This window comes from Vicugna pacos, chromosome 33 (genome assembly GCF_048564905.1).
Source record: "Vicugna pacos chromosome 33, VicPac4, whole genome shotgun sequence".
NCBI classification, from domain to species: domain Eukaryota; kingdom Metazoa; phylum Chordata; class Mammalia; order Artiodactyla; family Camelidae; genus Vicugna; species Vicugna pacos.
The window spans coordinates 12,388,966-12,406,314 of record NC_133019.1 but is presented as its reverse complement, the minus strand read 5'-3'; the positions used below and the strand labels follow the sequence as shown (position 1 = coordinate 12,406,314).

The 17,349-nt window shown below is 50.7% G+C and overlaps 1 protein-coding gene across 9 annotated transcripts in view; it reads left to right on the top strand.

Moving 5' to 3' along the window:
* Positions 1–17,349, top strand: part of CEP164 (centrosomal protein 164) — a 58,500-nt gene that overhangs the window by 20,077 nt on the left and 21,074 nt on the right. For 8 of the 9 annotated variants that reach the window (XR_012066536.1, XM_072953807.1, XM_072953806.1 and 5 more), the window contains 7 exons: positions 969–1,124; positions 1,522–1,656; positions 2,321–2,398; positions 9,506–9,868; positions 10,830–10,910; positions 12,791–12,874; positions 16,956–17,041. Coding sequence is in view for 8 of the 9 variants with exons in the window: in XM_072953807.1 (XP_072809908.1) it covers positions 969–1,124; positions 1,522–1,656; positions 2,321–2,398; positions 9,506–9,868; positions 10,830–10,910; positions 12,791–12,874; positions 16,956–17,041 (983 nt within the window). In the remaining variant the exon portion in view is untranslated. The remainder of the gene's footprint in view (positions 1–968; positions 1,125–1,521; positions 1,657–2,320; positions 2,399–9,505; positions 9,869–10,829; positions 10,911–12,790; positions 12,875–16,955; positions 17,042–17,349) is intronic. The other variant, XM_072953801.1, reaches the window with a different exon arrangement.

Genomic DNA, 17,349 nt, shown 5'->3' with positions numbered 1-17,349 from the left:
CTATCCTTGCCTCTGCCTCTGAGCCCAGGCTATTGTAACGTGAATTCTTGTAACAGCATTAGTTCCCTAGCGCTGGTGTAGTCCTGGGCCACACACATAGGCTCCTGGCCTTCAGGATCTCGCTGGAACTTGAACTTCTCAGCAAACCTTCCTAAGTGGCAAGACACACTTCACTTCTGTCTTGCAAATGAGTAAACTGAGAATCCAAGAGCATGTGAGTGGCCCAAGGTCTCACAAATTCTGACGCCCAGGTGGGTGCTTTTCCCAGTCCTCGCTGGCGCGAAGCCTTCGTCCGGTCATCCTGAGAACGGGGAAGTAGGGGCCCGCTCAGTCCTTTGGTGAGGTTCCTTCTGGCCACGTTCCTCATCAGTGAAGAGCTGAAGGAGAGTTCTTCTTTTGTGGCTCGTGTGCATTTTTCATAGTTAGTATTCTAATCAAAATAATACGTGCCCGTGTCAAACAATGTCAGCTCTCAGCAGAAGGCGTACAACAGAATATAGCAGTTCTGGGGTGTGGGTGTGCCCCTCCCCAGGGGCAGTGGCTGTCTTCTGGTGTTTGCTTCCATATTTGTGGATAACATGCTTAGGCTGCTTTTTCTTGATTCATCAGTTTTAAACTTTGTCTATTGAGCCTTCTCATGCTGGTAGATGAGGCTTTTGTCTCTGCTCTCCCCCTCCCCCCACTTCCTGTGTGAAAGGAGAGCAGAACCGTCTGCCGCATCTGCCAGATGTGAAGGACCTGCTTTCTGTGAGATGGCAGAGTTTCGAGAATCAGGAAGGCAGCCTGTGAGTCTCACACAGTCGGCGCGATGATAATTTCTGGATGTTGTGTTTCATTAGCAGCCTCTGAACGGAGGTGGTTTAGATTGGAACGGGCAGGATTTAGATGTTTTATTTTTATATCCTTCTCCACACTCTGAGAGCCCTGTGGTTTCTTGGGTTTGTAACAGGATGTTTTCTGTTGCCCAGGCCCTGGGCTCCTCGTTAGCCCCCGTCCACGTTTCTCTTGGGGGCCTGGCTCCGTTACGAGGCCTGGTGGATGCCCCACCCTCTGCTCTTCGTGGATCTCGAGGTGTGAGCCTGGGGAACTCGGTGGAGTCCGGTCAGCTCAGGGAACTCTCGCTGGTAAATGCTTTTTCTTGTATTCAGTGTAGTTACTGTGAAGCCTCCATGTTCCATGCTAGGAACCACAGCCCATAGATGAGAAATAGAGGGCATGGGCTGACTCCTCAAATCATAATCTAGTGGGGAAGGTGAATCACACTTGGATGATGCTGAACATGGACTCTGGGCTGTGGAGGATGGATCCAGGCCATAGGGACGTCAGTGCTGATTTCCCAGTCCCTGCAGCCAGGGCGGTAGGAGTTGGAAAGGGAGGGGGTCAGTGTAAGTTGGGAGTTGTCGGGCTCAGCTTCCTGGACATGGTGGGCTTGCTCTGGGAGACATCTAAACAGAAAGAGAGGGGGAAGCACTCTGAAGATCTTCCCAATAAGTGCCTTGACTCTCCTTCTCTATTTTGGAGCCGTCACAGGGTCTCAAGACGTCTGCTTATGCAAAGGGGCTCTTGGGCTCCGTCCACAAGGACAAGAATGCTCTCGGCCTCTTGGCTTTAGGGGAGGAGACCAATGAGGAGGATGAGGCGGAGAGTGACAACCAGGTAATGACAAATCCTCTTCGTGGCCTGCAAATCCTATGTGCTGTTAAAGATTTCTTAAAATTGTGGTCAAACATACATAATGTGAAAGTTGCCATTTTAACCCCTTTTACATGTACAGTTCTTAATTAGGCCTTAAGTACCTTCACAATGTTATGCACTCATCACTGCTGTCCATCTCCAGAACTTGTTCATAATCCCAAATGGAGAATCTGTACCCATTAAACCCTAACTCTGCGTTCTCCCTTCTCCCCAGTCCCTGGTGTCTTTTCTACTTTCTGTCTCTGTGAATTTGCCTATTTGAGATACTTCATATCAGTGGCATCATGTACTGTCTTTGTCCTTTTCTGTCTGGCTTCTTTCATGTAGCATCACGTTTTCAGGGTCCATCCGGGTTGTAGCACGTATGACTGAATAGTATTCCAGTCTGTAAATAGACCACATTTTGTTTCTCTGTTCATCTGTTGATGGATACTTGAGTTGTCTTCACCTTTTGGCTAAACTCTGTGCTACTTTGATAATAAGTGGAAATGATTTTCTAGCCCACAGCTTCATTTCTTGCCCAGTCTCTATACCTGCTGAGTCTGACCCAGAAAGCATAACTGGCGAGAAGCTTCTTGGCCCACACCCTGGGCTGACCAGTTTCCTCCATCATTTTTGTTTTCAGAGTGCCCGCAGCTCAAGTGAGCTTCTCAAGAACCTGCACCTGGACATTGGGGCACTGGGGGGTGACTTTGAGTATGAGGTAAGAGCCTGAAGCCCCTGTAGGCTAATGTCTGGGATTTCCCTCCTTCCTTCTTAATCCTTTCTCCTCGTGGGAGACATATTTGCAAAGAGAACCATTTTGTCTCCGTCCTGTCCAGATGGGGTTTCTGGGGTTTGGGGAAGCATAAATGGGGAAAGGAGTTCATCCATTCATCGTTTATCAAGTAACCACCATTTACTGACTCTTTCTACATGAGACACTTTGCTAGGGTGCAAAGGCCACACAAGCCTTGACTAGCTGTGGTTACTGCCCTCTGAGAGTTTACAGCCTCATAAAAGAGAGACTTACATAACTGGAACTCAGAATAGAATGCAGTGAGGCCATCGGGAAGGTAAAATGTGGTGCCGTGGGCAGAGAGAAATCAGGGTCTCCTGCCCGCTTGGATTGACCAGGAAAGGCTTCACTGAGAATCTGACCTCTAAGGTGAGCCAGGGAGGACAATGGGCAGGACTGGGCAGACGGTGGTGAGAGAGAGGTCCAGATGCAGAGCACAACACAGGCAGGGGCAGGAGAGCAGGACGAGGGCATCTCCTTCAACTAGAGTACAGAGCGCGTGTGGGACAAGAGTGGGAAATGGGACTCTGAGGTAGGTTGGGCTGGATGGTGGAGGACCTGAGTGCTAGCTCAGAAGTCTGGATTGGATTACACAAGCATTGGGAGCCATCAACGGTTTGGAACAGAGGTGTGATGCCATCCAGATTCTTAACATTTGTTGAATGCTGGCTGTGTAGTGGCCTCTGTGCTAGACCCTGTGGGAGATACGGACACTAGTGAGGTATGGTCCGGGCTGGCCTCAAGGAGCGTGCAGTTGGAGAGAGAGAAGGATGCTGGGTACTCTGTGTTTAATGAGCGCTTAGTAACTGTTGCTTAAATAAATATTTAGGAAACTATCACGCAGGGCAGAGTGTTTAAAGAGCTCTAGCATAGGTACACTGTTTGGAGGAGTTCTGAGTGGAGAGAAATTACCTGCCTAGAGATCAGAGAGAGCTTGGAAGAGACAACTTTCGACCCGGGTCTTGGAGCATAGGTAATTTTAGACATGAGGGTGTAAGGGGTGTTTTAGGCAAGTAAACAGCTTGAGCAAAGGCATGAGGCCTGGGAATTGCAGAACATGGGTGGGAATAGCTTCCAGAATATCACCTCAACAGTCCTGCTGCTTCTAATCTTTTTCTCCGGTCTGTCCTCCACTCCCACCGGAATATTTTTTTCAAACCAACCAACCAACCCCAAAACTCATCATGTCATCATAATAGCCAAAAGCTCCCCATGCATTTTTCTACTTGAGAAGGAACATTCACTACTATATGTTCTTGGTCTAGTGTCTAATTTATTAATTTTTAACAATTAAACTTTCTCTAAATATTTCCAAAGTATTCACAAAACCAGTAAATCACGACATCAGCTCAGATTTCCCCAGACATTTAAATATTGATTGCAGGGTCAGTTAAACATTTCACAGAACAGGAAATTCTTTTAAAGACTTTAAACACTTTCAAATGAGAGAGATCACTCAGGTTTGTTAGAATCATCACAAAACTGACCAGTGAAACAACAGTGCCTATGTCATGGACTTAAATGTTTCCTTATTATCTTTTATTATTATGTCCTTATCATTCTTTTCCACATTCATATTGTTTCTGACTCTTTTCTTGGCGTTTAGCTCACCTCAAGAGCCAGAGTGAAGCTCCCAGGCTGGCTGAGGTTGAGGATGCCTCTTCCAGGAGAGGCCCTGAGGTGTAGGTGGGTCTTCTCTGCTGGTCCAGCTCTAGCCACTGGACAGGCCCCGTTTTATGCTTAGGCTCTGTCTGTTGCCTCAGAAACTGTCTCATTTTTGGCTCTGCTCAATCAGATATGCTTTAATTGCGGCTGTAACACTTTCTTTTTTTTTTTTTTTTTTTTTTTTCGGAGAGTCATCCACCTGATCCAGGTCTACTTTGAAACTTTTCCTTCTGAATGGGGCCTGGTCCTGGTCTGTTGGCATTAAATCCAAAGCCTTCCATCTCTTTGTTTCTCTGGAATGATAACTTGATTTCGTCTCATCTACCGCCAAGACTTATGATGCTGATGGCATCAGTAGCTCAGGTTTTGAGCCTGGAAGGATGACCAGGAGCAGGGATGGGGTGTCAGGAGGACATGCTGGATTTTGGGAAAAGAGGACAGTCTGCACAAGGCCAAGCAAATTGAGAACAGAGCAGAGATTCTCCCTGTTCATGTCTGTAGGTCCAGCACCTGGCCCACTGCCTGGAACTTGGGAAGTGCGTGGGTATGTTTTGCTGAGCAGTTGAGACGAATAGATGAATGAATGAATGAGCCATGCTGGGACCGGAGGGTATCCTGGTTGTGTTTTATTCTTCCCTGGGCTTTCCCAGGTCCTGGGTACAGTGGACACTTGGTCCCTGCTTCAGCTGGTGGACTAAAGATCCCAGTGTGAATCAGTCATAATGTACTTTGACTTGTGCTAGTTAATTTCTTTTTACTTTATAATAGGTTATAAATGCCAACAAAAAAAGGGGTTTTCATCTTTGATGCATCCTGGATTTTCAAAAGCTTCCCTTCTGATCGTTAACGTGCTTCTTTGGGGGGAGTGGTAGCTTTTAACATATTTTTTTTAATAATCTCTTTAATATAAATAGGTAACCTGGTGTGATGGGGAGAAATGTCTGGAGTAGGAGGTGTTGAATACACCCCCCCACCCCTGTCTCTGGTGTCCCAGCAGATTTAGTTCTTTTTGCCCCACGGAGTGTTGGATTCTTGTGTTATAACTTCAGGCAGGAACTGGGGCTTTTCCTGGTGGGGAAGGTTAGTGGTGGGGATGAACGGGGGTTTCAGCACAGACAAAGCTGCTTGGACCATGCCTTTTAACATGGCTTTTGTCCTAGTTTATAGCCCTTGGGTCCTCTTAGTGGCCCACTTCTTCCTTCTCCTGGGCATCCCTGGCAGCCCGAGCTGGAGGGCTTATCCCGTGGTTTGTTCTACTGTCTCGCTGTCAGCAGTCACTTTGCTCATGATTCCACGAGAGGGCAGTAGGATGACAAGAATGCCTCTCTCTCTGTCTCCTTCCCCCTCCTCTCCTGCCTTCAACTTAAACTGGTTTCCAGTCTATTACAGAATCAAAAGGGATAGGTTCCTGGAACAGACACTGAGCACGGATGGGGAGTGAAAGAAGGGAGGCTGAAGGGAAGGGCAGGCGAGCAGGCAGCAGGTGGCCTCATGGTGTCGGTGAAAAGCCCATCAGCAGATCAGAGGGGAGGGAGGGAGCTGGGCTTAGAAATAACAGGATGATGTCAGTGCGATTGCAAAGGCGCTAACAACACCGGGGAGCAGCGCAAAGGACTGAGACCGACTGAGTGGGCAGGAGACATGGAAAGAAAACCAGACTGATGGTTGGCTTGGTGCGGGTCTCCCCAGAATGGGATCAATGCATGGACGTCGTGTGCAGCTGCCCCGTCCCCCACTCCCTCCCTCCTGAGCTGTGTGGATTACAGGGCCCCTGCCTTTGTGCTTTGGGCCGGAAGAAGGAGATGATAGCTATGGGAGACCTAGTAACTTTTGGGGGTATGTTAAATATTCATGAAACGGTCCTTAGAACACTCTCCTTGCACCCTTGTCTTCATGCAGACGGCAAGGTCTTTTTGGGGAAAACAGCAGGAATTTGCCTTAAGATACTCAAGGACTGGGGCTGTGACAGGAAGAGACAGGAAGAGCGTGTGCAGGGTTGAGCTGAGAGCAGAGCCGTGCTGGGGTCCCACCCCCTGTCCTTGCCTGTGTATACCCCACACTGGATGCCCGGCCCTGGGTGTGCATCCTGGGCAGGGCCTCAGGCCGTGGGCCCCGAGATGCGATAAGGAGCAGGGGCCCAGTGAAAGGAGAGGAGTGTGGAGTTGACTGGGTGTTTTCCAGACACTCAGCTCTCATTCAGCCATTTGCGGATGACCCACAACGAATGCCCCCTCTGCTGTCCTTGCCCTTGAGATGTCCCTCTGGTTCTCCTGTCGTTGCAGTTAGCTGATGTGGGCACAGGGAATGCAAGTTCGTTTATTTTAATATTAGCCATGTTTTAATATTTTACTCTTTAGGTAGACAGGATAGGATAAGCTCCATTGTGGGAAACTCTTCTTTAAAACAATTTTGGCTTGAGCATGGCAGGAACTGGGCTTGGGGTTCCTAGAGTCCGGCCAAATTCTCTCATGTGTAAGCAGCGGAGTCTCTACTTGGATCTGTGTCCTCTGATTTTTGATAGGTCGCCTGTTTTTCCATCCTCTTGAATATTAATAGTTCACATTTGTTTGGCTGGTTCCCATTCCAGAAGCTCTATAACAAATATAGTCTGATCCCTGGATAACTTTGTAAAGTAAGTATCACACCTCCATTTTACAGGGTGGAAACTCCTATGTCCATTGACGCACTGAATCGGTTTTAAAAATTCAGTCAACAGGCATTTACTGAGCACCTATTATGTGCCAAGAACTAGGCGCTGAGGATAATAGGGGGCTAATTTGGTGAGGGCCACAGGCCAGGAAGTCCGCAGTTATAATATAGTAGCTGTTGTGAAAGAGGATGAGGATGGAGAAGGCTCCCTGCAGGACGGGATGCTATGAGGACTAATGGGAGTTTGCTGGGGTAGGTTGTGTGTGTGTTAAGAATGTGCCTGGCGAAGCGGGCAAATAGTGATGTTTGTTTACAGGCTTAGTGTGTCTGGCTGGAGATGACCTCGAAGGGAGGCAGGCAGGGGGTGGGCTGGGTGAGAAGGGCCATGGGCCATGTGAGGAGATGTGAACCTGTGGTCTGACACCTCTGTCCCCTAATCCAAGGTCCGTGGCCTTTCATTCACCATGAGATGCGTGTGGCCAGGGTGGATTGGCCCAGCTTACTGAGTCAGACACTGCTGACCTCCCCCGAGACACTCCCACATCCTTCGTGGAGTCCATGAGCCCCACAGGCTGGTCATTGCGTGCTGGCCACTGCTGAGAGCTGGCCGCTGTGTGGACACTGAGGGGAGGAGGCCTGGCCTCACTCTGAAGATGCCTCTCGAAGAGGAGGGGCTCATCTCGGCCCCTCTGAGCCCAGTGACCGTGCAGATTCCCTCCACGCTGTGGGTGTTGGGAGGGTTCCCTGTCTTTGTGCTGCCAAGGACTGAGGGAAGACCTCACCCTTCTCTTGTCCTCTGCTTTTCTCCCTGGGGCAGGCCTGGGGCTGATGACAGCATCACCTCCGTGTCCAGTGCCCTTTGCTTTGGGCAGGAAAGGCTCATTAGCTAGGGTCACCTGGGACATTTCCCTTTTCTCCGTACTTGGCTGAATTCCTCGAGGGCAGATGCTATGTCTTGTTCTTTGTATCCGGGTCCCCACGGTGGTGTTTGGCACATCCAGAAGGTGCTCAGTGAATGAACGTGTGTGTCTGTCTCATCACAAAACATCCGTTAGCATTTATGGACCCTCACGGTGAGCCAGGCACAGTTCTCCATTCCGTAACTTACTCGATGAGGGTTGACTCATTTAATCTTCCCAGCAATCCTGTGAGGCAGGCCCTACTGTACCCCCGTGTTTTAGAGGAAGAGACTGAGGCATGGAAAAGTTAAACAGTTTGCCTAAGGTCACTGGCAGGTCACATACCTCCATCTGTGCGATCTTATAAGTCAAGATTTGAACCCAGGGATTCTGTCTACGAAGCCGCACTCTGAACTGCTCTGCTTTCCTGCCTCTTAACTGTCCTTGGAGTCTGGGTTGGCTTGTCTGTCGGCTGCCAGACCTGCAGGCGGATGGTCGTGTCTTTGGGTTCAGTGGCTCCTTCAACAAACAGCATTGATGGATGCCGTGTTTGGGGCTTCTCCTTGGCCCTCTGGACTCCAGTCATCATGCTCCTTATTGGAGTCTCCAGGGTCAGGAATCAGGAAGTCTCAGAAATCCCTGTGAGCAGGGAAGTTGTTTACACTGGCAGCCCAAGTGTTAGCATAGATGTTTTCTGGGACGAAGGCATTTCTGCGTGAGCCCAGGAGAGATGGCTGGCTGTAGTTCCAAGGGAGGGACTCCTTTGTCTGTCGTGCCGGCTCTACAGGTTTTTCCTGGTCTTTACCATGAGGGTTGTGAGTGAGGAATAGGATGCTGCAGCCGGCAAGGGGTGCTGCTCCGATCTCTTTTTGAGAGACCCTGTGGAAGGGACCCGAGTGGATTGAGAGTCTGCAGCTGCTGCACCTTTGATCCACCCTGGCTCTTGCCGAAGCTGGGCTTGTTGATGAAGTTGATGGGGTAGGAAGGGCCCTCGTGCAGGGTCGTTTCTGCCTGGCTGCCCTGGACTCTGTCCAGGACTGGGGACCTTCGCAAAACTGTGCTGTGGCCTGAGGCTCTTCTCACCCAAGCCCCCTCCTCCCCCTCCCCTGTCACAGGCCTCAGGCTTGTGTTCCGAAGCCTCTCCTCACCTCCCTTATCCTCCATAGGCATCTCCCCCATGGGTCTCCTACACACCTCGCCCCACCTGGCACCTGCTGCTCAGAGGACCCACTCGATGGTCCTCCAACAGAGGAGCCCACCTCCAGGGCTGCTTGTGGGGCTTCTTGAAAGGGGAGGCTTTAGGGAGAGAGCTAACCTCGTTGCCGTGGAAGAAGGGCACCCTCCTGACAGTTCTTCCTTGCTGCCTTTTAAAAATGAAAAATATAAATTCTTGACTTTGGTACTTTTCTCTCATGTGGTTCTCCATCATCATCATTGTAAACAAATGCTGACTTGTGAGCCTGCAGTCTTATGGTGTGGCTGATGGGGCTGGAACGAGAGAGATTTATTACTTGAGTGCATGATGGGTGATGACAAAGTTGCAGAGTCCAGTGCAGTGGATTCTAAGCCCCTCAGTGGATGAGGGTCAGGTTGAGAGTATCCAAATCACCATAGAAGTTCAGAGTCAGTAGATCTGGGCTGGAGCGAAGAATCTGTGTTTTTAAAAGCTTTTGGAGGGGATGTGATAACCATTGGTATCAGAGCTAGAGCACTGGCCTGTAGGCATCAAGGAGTGGCACCTCCGTCTTGCGGCAAGTCTCTAAACTCCTTTTATTAATTCCTGACGTCTTCCTTTCTGACATGGCCTGCTGCTCCCTAGGAATCTCCAAGAACAAGCCAGCCAGAGGAGAAGAAGGACGCTTCTCTTGATTCAGATGCTGCCGGCCCCCCTACTCCTGGCAAGCTCTTCAGCCAAGGCGCAGACAGCAGCCTGAGCAGTGCTGAGGGCAAAGAGCGGCCAGGAAGAGGGGCAGCTTGGCTCCCAGAAAAAGAAAAGAATGAGAAGAATGAGTCTAGGACGTCCAGGAGACTGGTGGACCCCGGGGGCAATCAGCCTGCCAAAGCCAATAAAAAAGAGGCACCAGAGGACCTGGTGGATGCAGGAGAGAAGGGGTCCAGGAAGGAAGAGACAGCAACGGAGCCAAAGAAGGAGGCTTCTGTCTCCAAAGAGAGCAGATCAGAGGTGAGTGAAGTAAGTCACTTTGCCCCACAGGCAGTCGCTGGCTGCACCCCTGTGCTGCCCTCTTGTGCAGATTCCTGTCCCTTCATCTTTATTACTGAGTCAAGAGCTTCATTTGCAGGCCCTGCAACGGGCTGTCAACAGCAGCCAGAAGCCTTAATTGTGACAAATATGCCCAGACCCAGCAGGCAGTAAAATCCTGAATGAAACTCCAAACCTGCTGGCACTAGAAATTCAGAGCAGAAATTTGCTTTTCCATCGGCACCCTCCTGGGATATTCATGTTCTTCTGTCTCCCACTTATTTCCTCTTGCCATTTCCTGCCTCCCCTTCCTGCTTCTTGACATCAGTTTGGGGTCAGCCCTGGTTGCAGCCTGTGTTCCTACAAAGAGAGGAGAATATTGAGGGATGTGGGGGCACACTTGGGAGTGTCCGTTTGGGTACAAGAAGACTCCTCATTGATTTCTGCGGCTCTTTCGGAACAACCCTTGCTTTGGCGAGATCAAGCCAGTGACCCAGATGGACAGAAGTAGGACCCCGTGGGGAGAGCGCTGGCGTTTTTGATTTTTCAAACCTTAGTCCTGCTCCTCCTTCAGGTGGCTGATGAGAGAATTCATTTAAAGAGCTTTTAGCTGCTTTTCAGAGAGCTGCTGTCATTCTGTTTTTTTTTTTTTTTAGGATACCATCACATTCCCCACTGCCAACTTTCTAAGCATCTTTCGCTCCCCTTTACTCGGTTCTCCCTCCACGTGTAAGGAGTGTTGTCCGTACCCAGCTGTGTGCGCAGCCTGAGTGGGCTGGCGGCTGGTGTGTCCAGAGAGAATGGGAGGATCCACAGGCCTCTTTCAGGTTTTCCAGAAGAGGTGGATTTGGGTTTGGGCACAGCCCTGTGTTGGCACCATGGGTAGTGATCATGACCCTCTGTCCTCTGCTCCAGTGACTTCTCTGTGGGTCTGTCTCCCCAGGATTTGGAGATTAGTGAACATGTGAAGGAACTGCAGCTCTCAGACTCCACTGCTTCTGATCCCAAGTCCTTACCTGGCCTGGTGAGTCTGAGTCTGAGATGGGAGGCAGCAGGGTGGTGGTGAAGGGCATGGATTTGCGAGTTCCTGTGGTTAAGTAATTTACCAGCCTCTCAGCTTGTCAGTGGGAAAGGTAAGATTCAAACGTGGATCTTATCCTAACTGCATTTTCTCAGCCCATTAACTAAGGATAACACTACATACTTTATGGGTTTGTTGTGAGAAAAAAGTGGGGTAAAGAGTAGGTAAAGGATATAAAACATTATCATATAAACATTAAACAAATGTAACTGTTATTACCATTATTGCCCTGTGACTTGCCTGGGAGATCAGGTGAGGTCGTTGCCTTTGGGCTCTAGCAGGGACATTACGTGATTCGGAGGTTAGAGACCGGGTGTGTGTGTGTGTGAGTGTGTGTGTGTGAATGTGATCACTGAGCTGTAGTGAGGACCAGTCCTCAGACTCTGACCAAGAAGGATGCTGTGGTGTGGTGTCATTTCCAAAGTTAAGACTTTGTTCTGGAATGCCAACATCCATGGTGTCTTTGTCTCAGCCCTTCCACCCAGCCTGCTGTATCCTGGCTTCACTGCCAGGTTTGTATCTAAGGGGAGTAGTTCAGGGTGCTTTTTTGGCAGAGCATTTCTTCCAGAAACCACACTCCATCTGTTTGGAGGAGGCAGATCAAAGGGAAGGGATTAGTGGAGAGGGTCAGGGATGAACAGTAATGATATGAGGGGGTGCAGAGGAATTAGGAGGCTGTGTGCTCAAGCCCCTCACTGAGTCCTGGGCTTAGGAGCCAGATGGCAGCTGCATTGAGTGGAGTAGAACTCACACTGAAAGGAAAATGTCATCAACAAAGAAAACCCACAAGCTAGGAAGGGGAGGCAAAGTCATGGTTGGCAGAAACCGTCATGAAGAATCGCCGTGTCACAGAACCCTCTGAAGCAAGGGCCCTGGCCCTTCTAAAGGAGTCACGGGGTGGAGAAATGTGCCTGTCGGCATTTTTCTTCTCTCTGGGAGTGGGCGGAGGGAGCCATGGACAGCAGGACCAGACCTTGGCCACATGGCCCGTCGTTTATCAGGGCGATGACAGAACTGTCCCCGTTCGCATGCTGTCAGGTAGCAATCCTTCACCTGGCCCAGTGGGTATGGTGGGCTCGGAGAGGGTGGGGCCGTGGCCCTGCAGCAGCCAGAGGGCAGCGGGGAGCTGGCACCTGTGTGGGCACTTGCTGCGCATCCCAAAGAGAAGCCTGTGAGGATGTGTCACTAATTAGTCCCCGTTGTCCAGAGGGGCGCCTGTATGGGAAGGGAAAGAACAAGCCGGGAGGGGCCTGGCAGGCCCTGTTTCCAAGCTGCCCACGGGTCTTCTGGGCACTTTGGCCTCCTGGTTGGGCAGCAGGAGGGAGGGACAGCTGGGAAGTGACCTGCTTTGCAGCATGTGTCATGCAAAGGGCTTGGCTTTGGAGTCGGCCCAGGGCACATCTGACCCCCTCAGGCTTCCTGCTTTCTGTACGTGTGACCTTGGGCAAATTGCGTGGGCTCTCAAACTGCTTCCTCATCTGTGAGATGAGGATAAGAGGATCAGTCTCGTAGGGTTATTTTTTTCCCTTTAATTTTATGATGAAAAATTGCAAACATACTGAAAAATTAGAATTTTACAGCGAATACCCACATACTCACCACCTAGAGTCTACCATGACCAGTTTACTGTACTTACTTTATCACACACCTTTCCATCTAGTCACGGTGTTATTTTGAAGATGAAGTGAATGAAATGCTTGGCACAGCTCCTGGCACATAGTAGGCATCTTTCTGGAAGGTGGGGTGGAGGAGAGGTCCTGTATCTCTGGTGGGCACTGACCGTGACGGAGGAGAGCTGACCTCCCTGTCTCTACTGTCTCCAGGACTTCGGTGTTCGCAGCCAGGTCTCAGAGCACCTGCTGGGTGAGGACATGCTCTCCTCGGTACTGGGTGGAGCCCGCTGGGAGGTGAGTCTCTTTGGGGCTGGGCTGGGGCTTTATTTTGGGAATAACCGAGAGGTGAGTCCTACCCATCCTAGGGTGCATCTCTGGGAGTTCTCTCCCTTCTAATTCATTAAGGCTGGGCCCTGCCTGTGCCATGATGGGGCTTCTGACGTTCGTGCCGTGTGGCTGCCATGAATTAAGGCATTCCCTGCCCTCCTCCCCCATATATTTGTCTGCTTATCCATTCATTTAGCAACTGAACGCTGACTACTCGCTCCTGTGCAAAGCATGGTGTAGTTTGTGGGTTTCAGGGTACTTCCCAGCCTGGCCCATCCAACCTCTGCAGCCTCATTATCAGCCCACCTGCCATGCCCCAGCTGTGCCTGGCACTCACCATTCCCGGGGCCACACCATCCACCTCTTTCACCGCTCTGCCTGTCGGGCTGCTCCTTCTTCTGTCCTGGCAGGCTCCTTCTTGGTCTTGGAGGCCCACCTCTGTGTCACCTCCTCCAAGCAGGGTGAATCGTTCCCTCCCTTTGCTGCCCTTAGTGCTGCTGCTCTTGTTTTATGGTTCTTTGTCTCCCCTGTGAGCTCTGTGCAGGCATGGGTGGTGCTGGGCGCAGAGTAGGGTATGTGTAAGGGTGACTCAGACACAGATCCTGACCTTAGGGGGCTTGAAGTCAAGATCCTTTTTTCCTCCTCTGTGGGGCTGTTGAGAAGAGAGAGATTCTGGCACATGGTCTCTGCAACTTTAAGGGAACATTTGGTTTAGGTGAAACACACAAGATATTTAATGTGAATCAAGCTGGGAGCCCTTAGTGAAGTGAGGCCTGGGACACGGCAGAGTTGTGAGGCCGGTTGCATCTGAGCCTCACATGTTCTTCTTGCTCTGGCTGAGAAGCCTTCCAGGGCCACTGCTGAGCCACCAGGTCCCTGCCTGACCTTGGTCCCTCTGTTTGCAGCCCTAGAAGACTGTAAAGGCACAAACAAGGCCAGGTGGGGTTAGTCAGGAAGCGTTTGGAGCAGGTGATTTGTGGGGCACCTTTGGCAGCAGGTAAGTGGGAAAGTTACCAAGTGGGCCAGGCAGGGTGAATTTTCACTGCTCCAGCTCCAGAACCTGGCCAATATTAGAGTACTTGGGGGGTTTTAAAAAAGATAGATCTCTGGGTCCTGCCTAAGACCTCATGAGGTGAGCACCCTCTTTTTGGGTCACGCCACTTGGTATAAAGCAGTAGCAGGACCTGGCTTGGACTTGGCTCTCACGAGGCACCCTCTGAGGCAGCCAGCCCTGGCGGAGGAAGCCCTAAGCTGTGTCTCAAGACCAGCATAGCAGGGTGTGGAGCAGCACTGGGCGCACAGGTTGGCTGACCGTGTAGAGCCCTTTTCAGAATTCAGTATCCGGCTCTCTCCCGCCTGAGGGTGTGGAGGGGTTGAGACAGCTGGTGAGGCGGCGGTGAGGGGGCAGCTATAGGGAGGAGCAGCAGCCTCTTTATGGGACAGATCAAACCTTAAGTACAGTCCCCTTTGTCTTTCCTGGGGGCTCTTGCCCATATTCCATATTCCCTGGATCTCTCCCAAGGCCAGGGCCAGTACAGAGGCTTAGAACTGAGCGAAACTCAGTTCATTTAAAAAAATTTTTTTCTTCAGCTTTATTGAGCTATAATTGACATCCAGTAAAGTGGACAGATTTAAATTGTACCATTTGATAAGTTTTACCATATGTATACACCGTTCAGATCATCACCACAGTCAAGATAATGATTGTAATGTATTATAAATATGACGAATTTTGTAATAGATTATAAAAGTGACCATAAGGTTATTTCAAATACTACAGGTCAAAGTCTTCCACTTCCTGCAGCCTTGCTCCCACAGGCGGGGACTGTTAACCGTTTCCATTAACATTTTCCATGTGCCTTTCCAGAAATGTTTCTGTATACATATAAGCATATATCTATTCTCTATTAATCTTTTTTCTTCCTACAAAAATTAGAATTATGCTGTAAATACACTTGGCAGTGTATGCTCTTTAAATTTGAGAATAGACCCTTCACTTATTTCTCAGCTATTTCAGACCTCCCTTGCCTCCCTTTTTATTGGTTGCATAGCATTCTGTTTAATGAATGCACCGTTTAACTGAGAACTGGATCATAAAAGCAAAACCGTGGAGCTGAGTTGAGGATGGGGAAGTGGTTAGAGCAGTCTTAGGTCAGAGGCCTATTAGAGCATGCTTGCTGTCTCCCCTTTCTGAAGAGCGCTGGCATGCCTGATTTCCTCGTCTGGTTCCTCTGACTCCTTTTCTGGGACGAAAAGTTCTAGGGAGCAAGTGAAACTCTGCTTGAAGGATCTCTGTCTGGGTACTTTCCCAAGGTGCCCCCTAGCAGGGGAACTAGTTGAGTTTCTAGCAGAAATAGAGAAGATGAAACAAGGAGACAGACCTTGTCTGCACCTTGTCCTTTCTGACCCAGGGCTCACTTGCCAGTATTTGCTATGATCACTGCACTTCGTCCTATCGTATATTTTAGTTTGTGAAATAGATGGGCCTATGTGATTTTTTTTCTCCTTGAAAAGAGAGCAGGGAGCTATCTGCTAAGCCTGGTGTGATTTGTGGGGAGGACAAGTTGTGAGTTGTGCACTGGAAGGGAAGGAGCGGGGCGGGAGAGGGGCGGCCCGCCCTGCCATTGTCTGCGGGCTCTGCCCGGCTGACGCGATTAGGAGTGGCAGCGCTGGCGGGGAGCCCTTCTGCTGCCGGCACCGGGAGGTACTCCCAGGCAGCAGTTCTATTTTTAATGTAATTTGGGGGAGCTGGCTCTTAGTTCAGACCCTGCCCTTCCTCACCCCTCCAGATGGCAGCTGGCCACAGCTGCTGGGGCTCAGGTTGCCAGTGGAGAGGCGTCGGGGGCTGAGGGCACGGGGCTGGGGACACGGAGGTGTGCCAGCCCGGCCAGAACCCCGCTGGGGAAGATAGAGTGAGCTGTCTCCTGTCCCACCTCTCCTGTTAACCCTCGTGTCCCGGAACAGACGGGGTTCCTGTCAGTGTGCCAGAAGGAGTGCGGGTCCTGGGATGGGGACGGGCATTGGCACAGCTGGGTTTTTGGTGTTTTTCTCCCCCCCCCCCCAGGCTCGGGGAGAGGAAGAGGAGTGTGGGTAGAGCTCACGTGTGGTGCGCCTTGTTTTTGGGCCCGGGGTTGGGTTTTACGTACATGATCTCCTTTAATCCTCACCAGGAGCCCTGTGAGCTGCGGGTTACTGTCGCATTTTGTGGTGGAGAAAGGATTGGGTCCAGGCTGACTGCACCACAATACCCGTGACCTCACCCCTGCGGAAAGTATTTGAATGTATCAAAAATGTCCTTTTTTACCAGCTTGCTAAATTTGCCCAGACACCCAAACTTTAAAATGAGATTTTGGGCCGTTTGTGTGTGGGTTGTTTTTTTTTTTTTATAATGGATGGGTGATATAATCCCTGACGAGGCAGGGACTGTCACCGGGGGGCTGGGGAACTCGGAATGGAGCAGAGGAGCACTCCGTCTTCCTCCTTCAGGTGCCCAAATGGTGCCCTTTTTGTCTGGAGTACTGCTCTCTCTCGTTTCACCAGGTCTCCATCTCTCCACGATCCTTCCTTTTTAACGTACTTGTCTGTTGCCCCTAATCCTGCCGTCTTAATTCTAGCATCCCTTGTATGTCTTCGGCACTGGAGGTCTGGGGCCTCTGTGGATTTGGGGCGTTCATGGACGTCTGTGCTTTCTCTGTGCAGCTGGCAGTGAAGCCTTCCACCTGCAGGAGGCAGGACTTTCTTTTTGTGTGTCCTTCAGCCACTGGCTTCTGGCTCAGCCTGAGTGTCTGTGGCATCTGACTCATCCTCCCCAGGCCAGCAAGGTCGGCCCTGGGAGCAGCTGTGAGCCCGGGGGCTTAGCCAAAGCCCCAGGGTCTTCACTGTACAGTGGACAGGCCTCCTCTTCCGCATCCCGCCCTGTCCTCATCCACTCAAAAGCCACCTCTCAGTGCCTCCTGCTGGCATGGGAGTCAGAGGATTGAAGGACACAGTGCAGAACCCCCCCACCCCCCACTCGCCATATACACTTTCCACTGCTGCTTGCCTACAGGCCCAGAGGTTGGGAAGAGAAGACAAGGATGCCAGCCAGTCCAGCCGAGATGAGCTTCAGAGCAAGCAGTCCAGAGGCTCGGAGAGGTACAGTACGTGGGAGGCCGCCCTTAGGGGCCCTTGGGATGGTATGGGCTTGGGCAGAATTCCTGGCTTTGGGCTGTGGAGCTCAATGTGCTTCTGCCTGAAGGCAGAAAATGAGCTGACTGGATGGCCTTGCAAAATGTGTGTGTGTGTGCAAAATGTGTGTGTGTGTGTGTGTGTGTGTATGTGCATGTGTGAGATAGACAGGGACTTCGATGGTCCTTCTACTTTTTGGGCCTTGAAAAGCTATCAGCATTCTTACTTCCTTAAAGCTACCGCTTCATGCATTTTCTATAGTCTGACCACTGGAG